Source organism: Gekko japonicus, unplaced genomic scaffold, assembly GCF_001447785.1.
Source record: "Gekko japonicus isolate JY-2015 unplaced genomic scaffold, Gekko_japonicus_V1.1 scaffold1146, whole genome shotgun sequence".
Classification (NCBI taxonomy): domain Eukaryota; kingdom Metazoa; phylum Chordata; class Lepidosauria; order Squamata; family Gekkonidae; genus Gekko; species Gekko japonicus.
Window position 1 is genome coordinate 67,587 of NW_015173707.1, and position 10,140 is coordinate 77,726.

At 38.9% G+C, this 10,140-nt stretch overlaps 1 protein-coding gene across 1 annotated transcript in view; it reads right to left on the minus strand.

Annotated features, from left to right (window-relative positions):
• The window catches only part of GREB1L (growth regulation by estrogen in breast cancer-like), a 121,888-nt gene that overhangs the window by 16,259 nt on the left and 95,489 nt on the right, over nucleotides 1–10,140 (minus strand). The window contains exons 23-26 of the mRNA XM_015423303.1: nucleotides 6,657–6,812; nucleotides 6,427–6,566; nucleotides 5,179–5,340; nucleotides 786–990 (exon numbers count right to left, since the gene is read on the minus strand). Coding sequence (XP_015278789.1) covers nucleotides 786–990; nucleotides 5,179–5,340; nucleotides 6,427–6,566; nucleotides 6,657–6,812 — 663 coding nt within the window. The remainder of the gene's footprint in view (nucleotides 1–785; nucleotides 991–5,178; nucleotides 5,341–6,426; nucleotides 6,567–6,656; nucleotides 6,813–10,140) is intronic.

Here is a 10,140-nt window from a genome sequence, read left to right on the forward strand (position 1 = left end):
CATATTACCAGTACCTCATGATATGTTCCCTTATCAGAATGGAAGGAAGTGTAAAATTATTAAATTCTAAGTTGAGGAAAGCTACAACACACAGTTAGAAGGAACACATTTTCTTTTTCATTCCATGTTGAAAGTAATAGGTCAGAAGCAAATTGTCTTAAACAGGTATGCCCTTAACACTTAGCTGCAGCAATTAAATTAATCGCTCACCAATTAATCACCAAAATCTTTAGTTGACTGATCTACCAATTAAAGTTTGGAGCCCTATTTCATAATGTACTGTAATAACTGTTTTGCTGTCAGATGAGGACACATTAAGCACATACAAAGCATCAGATTTAAATAACACTGTACTGGACATTTAATCTCCATACTGCAAAAAGCAGATACAAGGAAAACTGTACAGTAAATTAAGTAGTACAGTATTTACTCAAAGGTAGGCAACCCTGAAGGTAAGACATCCCTCCCCCTTTTTTTAACTGGACATAACTGTAACTTGTATGAAAATGTAAGATGTCCCATATACATGACTTTCTTCTGAGTAGACCCACTTCGTCTTGCTCCCTCAAGTCTGTCTTAGCCTAACCTAATTCACAGAGATGGAGTGCGGATAAAATGGAAGGGGGCAGAGAACCATGTAAACCTCCCTGAGTGCCTTGAAGAAATGGCAGGATAAAAAATGTAGAGAGATCCTGACCAATTTGTCTGAACGTCTCACTCTCTTTCCTCTCCCCTAAAAACAAGAGAAAAGCCTGCATTCTGGCCTCTCATTTTGCCTCACTTACCAACTCCAGCATTGTTGAATATGCCTGGCAAAACCAGCATGATGTGATTGGGCCAATACTTGCGGTACAGTGGCATTTCATATTCCTTCACCACTAGGAGATGGAGGTGGTTCACACCTTCCATAGCATGGTACAGATTCAAGAGGCCATGTTCATGGCGTCCACTTGAAGGAGTGAAAATAGGACTTTTCACTGCATTCACATTCTATTGGAAGGACAAAAAAAAGATTACTGTCTTGGATAGTCATGGTATACATCCATCTCTCCTGAAGGGACACATATACACCAGTAAAACAAGTATCCTGCCAAGGGGAGGCAGTGCCCTATTTTCCTATTCCACGTCTTTTCATTTGCCTCTCTTTCCCATAAAAATCAATGGCTCCAACTGACTTTCATAGGAAAAATATATGACTGCTATCAGGAAGGCAACTGACATTGGGTAAAGTTTTCTATTCTTCCCATACCCTGGGGTTCTCACTTCAGTTGTGTTGCCAAATCGCAGCATTTTAATTTTTCTCTCTCATGGAAATCAAACAGAACCATGACTGTAAAAGGCAGTGCTGATAGCAATATGATATATGCTGTCATGCGTAAACACTCTGCCATTCTGCTCTCTCTACAGAACAAACAGGACAGCTCCCATGCAAAAGAATCAATATACCCAATTTGGCACACACACACCCGATTTAGTAAATGGAGCCATGTTCAAAGGGGAGAAATGGTTCTACAAATCCAGCTTTCAGAAAAATACTGAAACTTAACTTAAAGAAGGGGCAGTGGTTGAAACCCCCTTCCCAAAACACAGGTGTGTTGTTTGCATATGTGTGGACAAAGCACCTCCATACAAGAGGTGTGCTACCTGATGGTACAGCCACACTTTGATGTTCTTGTGTTGAAGAACTGTTGACTTTCAGCTGAGTAACAAAGGGTGACTCTAGAAAGAAACTGCTGAATTGGAATTTGTTAATAGGCTTCACATTACTACCCCACTCCATAAAAGAAGATTTGGAATTTCTTACTCATTACAGGTGTTAATTATCTTAGCACCCCTCCTCAAAGTAAACATATAATAGGGTTCCCAGACCCCCAGTCGGGGCAGGGGATCCCCCAATTTTCACAGCTTTTGCCCACCGCCGGCCAGCTGGTCACTGGGGAGAACCCCACCCCCAAACACTGACATAATGAGGTAACATCCCCAATGGAAGTCGTTGGCAAGTCACGTGGTGACATTCTGCTTTTTGGGCATAACTCTATGGTTTGAGCCCAATTTTAACCATAGAGTTTGCCCCAAACATAGAGTTAACCATAGAGTTTGCCCTGCATAACTTCGCTGGCACATTTTAAAAAAGTTTATTTATTATTTATATCACACATATCAACATATCGAGTGCAATACATTTATCATTGCGAGACATTTTTTTGTCTTCTCTAACCAGACATAAAACTTCTTCCATCTTTTTTCAAATATGTCATATTCCTTTCCTTGCAAAAGTACATTTAATCTGTCCATCTCAGCTAATGTCAACATTTTGTCTAACAGTTCTTCCTTAGGGTGAATTTTTTCTCCTTTCCAGTATTTTGCTAGTAAGATTCTTGCCGCAGTAAAAGTGTAGCTTATTAAATATTTATTCTCACTACTATAATAATTTGGGAGCATATTCAATAGAGCTATCTCGGGTGAGAACGGTATATCCAGTCCTGTAATCTCTTTTAATATTTTGTATATCTTAGACCAGTAGGTTTGTATTTTCCCACATTTCCACCATACATGTATAAAGGTGCCGACATTGTTCTTACATTTCCAACAATTCTTGTTAGCCTTTCCATAACACTTTGATATCTTATCTGGTGTCCAGTACCACCTATGGAACATCTTCAAAATATTTTCTTTATATGGAATTGCTCTCATCATTTTACTGTATTCCATATTTTAGACCATTGTTCTATTTCTATGAGATGCCCCAAATCCCTCATCCATTATATCATTGCTCCTTTTACGGTCTTGTCTATTAAGTAATCAGCTAACAAGGAGTTGTATAGTTTTTGTATTAACTTATCAGTTGAGGAGAGCCAAATCTTGTCTAATTCATTGTTATTATCATAAAATCCTATTTTTTATCCCTATTAAATCTTGACGTTAATTGTAAAGTATCCCACCATGTAAGTTTTATATTTTGTTTTTCTAATTCTTTATCGGATTTTAGTTTATTATCCTTATTTAACAAATCATTATATGTTATTTTCTTATATTTGTCTATCAGAGTTTGTTTTGTGTTAGCCTCTATGGGGGCCACCCATTTTGGTATTTTAGTATACAAATTTTTTCTGATTTCTTTCCATATTTTCATTAGCGATCTTCTTAATGTGTGTGTATCAAAAGTTTTTCTCGTTTTCTCTTCATCATACCACACATATTTGTGCCACCCCATCATTAGGTTAAATCCTTCTAAATTCAATAGTCTAGAGTTTTCCAGGAGTATCCATTCCCTTATCCATATCAACGCAGCTGCTTTGTAATACATTTCCCAACTGGGGAGACCAAAGCCCCCACTTTCCTTTTTATCCTGCATAACTTTTCGATTAATTCTTGCTTTTTTTACTGTCCCATATAAATTTGCTACAGATTCTTTCCAGTTCTTGTAAATAAGTGTTTTTTCTTAATATTGGTAGATTTTGTGCCAAGAACAAAATCCTTGGCAACACATTCATTTTTATTATTGCTATTTTCCCCATAAATGAACATTTTAAATTTTCCATCTTTGTAGATCTTTTTTTATTTCTACTAAAAATTTGTTGTAATTATCTTCCATCAGTGTGATGTTCCTATTTGATATCGTTATCCCTAAGTATTTAACTTTTTTTGCCAACTCCATTCTTGAAAGATCTATGATTTGTTTTCTTTGTTTTTCTATCATGTTTTTCGTTATTATATTTGATTTTTTAAAGTTTATCTTCATTCCTGCTAAAAAATGACCATATCCTTGTATTGTTTCTATTAGATGCTTTAGAGATGTTAGTGGGTTTTCCAATATAAATACTAGGTTGTCTGCAAAGCCTTGTACTTTAAATTCATCTTTGTTGATTTTCAGTCCTTTAATTAAATTATCTTCTCTAATTTGTTCAATCAGCGTTTCTAACGTAAATATAAATAAAAGCTGTGATAGCGGACAGCCCTGTCTAGTTCCTTTTTGTACATTGATGTCTTCTGTCATGTCTCCATTAATTTGGATTTTAGCAGTTTGTGTTTTATAGATAGCTTTTATCGTCTTTAAAAAATTTGACCCACAGTTCCATGCTTCTAATTTATAAATCATAAATTGCCAGCTTACATTATCAAATGCTTTTTCTGCGTCGAGGAATATCAACGCCATCGATTTATTTGAGTGTTCTTCATAGTATTCTAGCACATTTATTATCGTCCTGATATTATTAAAGATTGTACAACAGTGTCTGGTTCCACACCAAGGATGTCCCATATTTCAGCTGTCTAATTGGTATTTTTTTTAATGTTTCTTATGTCTGAGAGGGAATACAGCTCAACTGCAGAATTTAGGTGAAGTTCTTGTCAGTTAATCTTCATTTGTTGATAACTGCAAGGGACCAGTGCCTGGCAACAATTAGTTTAACAGAATAGAATCACCTGTCTTTTACACAGATGGGAGGCTCTGCAAATATGAGAGTTTTTTAAGGTTGATAAAGATATTGCATTATTTCTATCCAGAGTTACTCATATTTGCTTTTTAAAAGCAGTAGAGAATCACCCAAGGCTCAGCCTGCCTTTTAGGGAGGGAATAGCTGGAGGTGTCTGCAAATACGTGGAGTTTTATTTTTAAATGTATCATGCTACTTCTATGCATCAGTGTGCTATTCACGCTCCTCAAAATTAAAAATAAAATAAAATAGGGTGGGCAGAAAATCCTAAGGGTCATATGATAACATGGTGTGTGGGTGCACGTAGGGGCGGGAGCTTCAGTGCATATCAGGTGTGAAAGGGAAACCACTGCTAAAAATGATTTGTAACTGGACTACTCTCGCTGTCTCATTTATATATTTAGAACATTTTTATGCCACCTCCAGGAACCTGTCTAGGGAGGCTTACAAAATAAAAATAATAAAAACAAAACATTAGAAGATATTGATTAAAATCCAGAATTTTAAAAGGACCAGCCCAGCATAAAAACATAGATAATAAAAACAAACCTCAGACAGCTTTAACAAACACTTTCCACATTAAAATGCTGTTTTAAAAAATCAACCCTTTAATTAAAAGGAATCTCCACTTCAGGGGTGATTTCACAAAGAATTGCATCAGCAACCAGACTACCACGGAAAACCATCCAGGTGTGGAAGCAGCCAGGATCTGTTTTATGCAGGCTGAACAGATTTAACCTACCTTATCAGATACAAGAGGAAGACGCATGCTTTCCAGGTGCTTGCCCTGCTTGCTGAAGACAAAATAGCTCTCTTTGGACTTAGGGATTATAAAATGAAGCTGAATCTCTTCTCCTAACATTGAGGACGAGAACGTAAATGCATGTAGCGTGGAGTCAGACATCTGTACGCAAGGAAGAGAAAGAAACTGTAACCCACTGAGGAGTCATATCTTGGGTTGTGATGCTGAACGTGTCAGCATGCAACACCTCTGGATTAACTATTACAAAGAGTAATCAGCCGTTTCGAGCCATACCTAAATTGTTCCAGTTTCCATATATTTGTTCTTCGAAAGCTCTTTAGTGCCATTAATTCATTTTTCCGTCTTCTTACACCAGGCCCACAGTTTATAAGAAGGGGTATGCTCTTTACATTGCTAGGAATATAGCAGTCATAACCACATATTTGATATGCTAATAGCCCTTTTCAGAAGGCCAAGCTCTACGGATTGGGAAAAAATAATCTGGTAATACAGAAAATTCCCAAGCCAAAATGTAGGGAATGCTTCTGAAGGCCCAGCTATGTATGTCACTGGGGATCCATGATTGGATTCCCTAACATATTATTTAGCTGAGAAAAGCAGCCATGGGACAGAGTAAAGTAGACTGGGGCCACAGTGTTGGGGAAGTAGTAGTTAACTCTTCTCCCCTGTACTGCTTCTTCAGCCACCCCCCCCCCCCCCCCCCAATACGGCTTTAAGCTCCAATAGGAAAAAAAGACCGGACTGAGTATTGTGCTTCTGTTCTTCCTCTATTGGGGCTTAAGTAAGCCATGACTGCATTTTGTAGCTAAATTATATGTCTGGAATGTTATCAGTTTTTTGCTCTCTTGTGTAGTTTGGCCCTCAGTAGGATCCTTGCAAATTAATACATATGAACAGAATAATATATCTGCAAAGGTTCTGAATTTTATGAACACCAGAGCATGATGAAGTATACCCGTTGTTCTTTGAAGACAAATGAATGTTATAAACTCTAAGCTAGTTAAATAACCATTCCTTCTCCAAAGAATTACTGGAGCTGCACTCTGGTGAAATCATGGAGATAGTTCAGGCAGGGGTCCCTGATCCCTAGCCTCTGTCGCAGAACATCATATCCTGAGGTTTACAGAAGAAAAAGAATGACTATAAAATGGGTTGAACTCTTGAAATGAAAAAAATGCCCTAAACAAAACCTTTGGAAATTGTAATTAATGTTTTTGAAGGATGTACCTGGACTGAAGGATTTATATCCATGTACTGATGGCATTGTTCACAGTGATGAAATGTATTATAAGCTGCATATTTAGTCAACATCATAGATACAGTATTCCGTTTTCTGGAGTCATCAGTTTTGGTTTCTTTGTTTGGCTCTATAGGCAAAGATAAATAAGGAAAGCTAACAGATGTGACATTCTGCTAATTATTTCAAAGCAGCAGTAATAAAATCAGTTTTCACTTACCTTGCTTTATTCTTTGCAATTGCTCCGTATATACAGGGCTCATGAAGACATACTTTGGATCATGTATGCTGAGATCAAAAGCAGTTTTACTGATGATTTCAACATCAGGCCACTGATCAGTGTTGGACTGTGCAATTTCATTGTCCTCGGTATAATCTCAAAAAATTAAGATTTGTGAATAAATAAACAATCATAGTATTTATTAGTGCTTTTACAAAGATCTTCATGAACATCAAATTTATAGTTTCAGTAATTCTTACAGAGATGGACAGTTTTGGAAAGGATCCAGCAAGTCTATTTTTATGAGGAAAAAATGCCAACATCATCATTGGTATAAAATCCAGATTCCACTAGGACTGTAACAATAATGGTCATATGCATTTCTAATCTCCCAGATTATGTCCTAAATATTCATGGATGGAACACATTTTCAGATATTCAGTCAGTCAATTATTTAAATATTTATACACCACTTATCCCCATGGCATATGGTGCTGGAGAAGACTCCTGAGAGTCCCTTGGACTGTAAGGAGATCAAATCAGCCAGTCCTAAGAGAAATCAACCCTGACTGTTCCCTGGAAGGCCAGATACTGAAGCTGAAGCTCAAATACTTTGGCCACCAAATAAGAAGGGAGCACTCACTGGAGAAGACCCTGATGCTGCGACTGAAGGTCAAAGAAGAAAGGGACGGCAAAGGATGAGATGGTTAGACAGTGTTATCGATACAATGAACATGAAATTAAGCAAACTCCGGAGCACAACGGAAGACAGGAGTGCCTGGTGTGATGTGGTCCATGGGGTCGCGAAGAGTCGGACTTGACTGTGCAACTGAACAACAACGAATATCCCCATGGCTCAAGCTGGTTTACAATCCCAAATTCAAAACAAATAAAATACAATTACTTGTACTGTTATTTTATGCCAATAAAGGCTAACTTGAAACTTGAAATACAATTAAAGCCCAAATAACTAATTTCACCCTTTAAAAATATGCCTGCAACCTACACCCATTAAAAGCCCTAACAAGTAAAATGGCCTTGATGTTCCTCCTAACACTTCTAGAAATGGCAGCTCTTTGAGGATCCTTTTCCATAGGGTGGGAGGTAAGACAGGAAAAGTACAAGCTGTGGTCAATGCCAGGAAGGCCACCTTAGGGGGGGCAATAGCCAGTAGGGGGCAACCTGAGGACCATGGCTGGCACACAGGGACATATGTCTCAAGACTTAGAATATTTTCAAAAGCCCACAGCATGGACTGTTTATCTCAGCTTCCATGGAGTATCTTCAAAAATATTCCTTGTTATTACTTTTTATAAATATTACTTATCAAGGAGAATTTGGTTTTAATATACATACCAAGGAGAACTGTGGTTTTATTTTACATTCTTAGCAAAATATACAAGTTTTGTTCCCCAGTGTTACTATGTCCACATTATTCCCAAAGACTAGTCCTGAGAAAATGGGCTCACACATTTGTTGCTTATCAGTGTGTGTATGTTCATGGAAAAAAAATTACCTATGCATAAGTGCTACGATTTCCACTGCAAAACAACAGATCTATTTATGCCTTACTTTGCACACCTATTAGATCCTTCACTCAGTAAAGATATTGTTATTCTCAAGGATCATTAAGTTTGGGGCTGTTTTGCCTACTATTTAGCGGGTATCCTGACAAAATTAGCAATTTAAGAACCTTGACCAGCTGGATACCCTCAGTGGCTGTAGCTAGGAAATCAAAAAGTATTGTCAGCCTTCAAGCCTTGGCTTCTGTCAATTAAAGGCAGGGGAGGGAGCAGGGCTTCTTTCCAGGGCTGTTTTGACCTTTGAGGATGGACTCATCAGGGCCAGGCTCGCCAGCAACCACCAGGTGACTTCCTACCATACGACTTGCATGACTAATCTAGGCCTTGCTGCTTGCTACTGTTCAACAGTAGCTACCCCATGACAGCCAGTGTGATGTAGTAGTAAGTGTTTCAGACCAGAATTTGGGAGGCCCAAATCTGAATTACCATTGTGAGGTTAAGGCCTCTAATCTGCCCTCAGGGGTTAACATGAATATTAGAAGGCCTAGTTCTGCTTGCAGGTGTTGGTGATTTCAGAGTTCCAGCAACCACTATCCTTATCTCTTTCAAGGCCAGAAGCAAGAATGTAATAATTGGGCAAATCAGGAGATCCTGTGCTCAATTCTGTAACCAAATGGGAGGGGGGAATTAGGAGAAGTTGCCAACAGCCTCTGGACAGTTCCTGAGAAGATCCTTGATTGGACTAGAGAGACTACCTGATGTCACAGGGCAGAAAGCTATAATAAGGATATAGGCCAAAGAGTTATGCTATCACCATGCTAGTATGCTTAGATATTTTATGCTTCATCGTGATGGAATGCTACTGTAGAAGAATTTAAGGGGAGACTAGGCCATTTTTGTGTTTCAGTTTAAACTGGCTTAAGTCTCTATTGTCTGGTTCACTCTCCCATAAAGCTTTGCAGTACAGCCACTCTCAAGCAAGTGCTGACCTGCTAATGCTCTCTGCCCTAAAGAATAGTTTACATTCCTCGAGTTTCTGGTACCAGCCTTGACATCTACACAGCTGGATATCTGAGTATGTGGCTCCCCCTTGGTGTAGTTTGGTGTAGTGGTTAAGAGCAGTGGACTCTAATCTGGAGAACTGGGTTTGATTCCCCATTCCACCATGTGCAGCCAGCTGGGTGACCTTCAGTCAGTCATAGTTCTCTCAGAGCTGTTCTCTCAAGAGCAGGTCTCTCAGAGCTCTTTCAGCCCCACCTACCTCACAGGGTATCTGTTGGAAGGAGAGGAAGGGAAGGAGATTGTAAACCGCTCTGAGACTCTGAGTGAAGGGCGGAGTATAAATCCAAATCTTCTTCTTGACACAGGACAGTGTCCTGAGTTTTTTGACCTCACAGGTTATGAGCTGACTCGGAGCAGAGTTCAGTTAGCTATCAAGGGGCATGGTCTGCTGCTCTCACAGTCCTGATTGACATCTGCATTGGATTCTATAGATTGCACAAGGTATATAAACCTTGCTTTTGTTTTACTCTGGACTGTCCGTCAAAGACTTTCAGGATTTTGGTATGAGTTTGGCTGGCAGACAGTAATATATTCTTCTTTAAATTCTATACAGTGCATTATGTCAGGTATCTCCCTTATAAATAAAAGCCGAATGGTGGTGGCACTTCTCTAGAACATTCCACATGCTCCGGAATTGGTTGGCGCCCTGGTGTGTCACTCAGAATCCGTCCCTATCCACTGGCTGCATTGCTTGAGTCTCGCCTCCAACATTCTAAACAGTTTGCTGTTCTTCTCCCCTCCATAGCCAGTCAGAACAGAGGTTATTTGCATATGCAGCCTCATTGGCCTTTGCCTCGGAACACAGAGGTCGTTTGCATATGCAACTTGATTGGCTTTTGCCTCTAACATTCTAAACAGTTTTGCTGTTGTGAGGTAAAATGTGTCCAATCTCCAGGTGA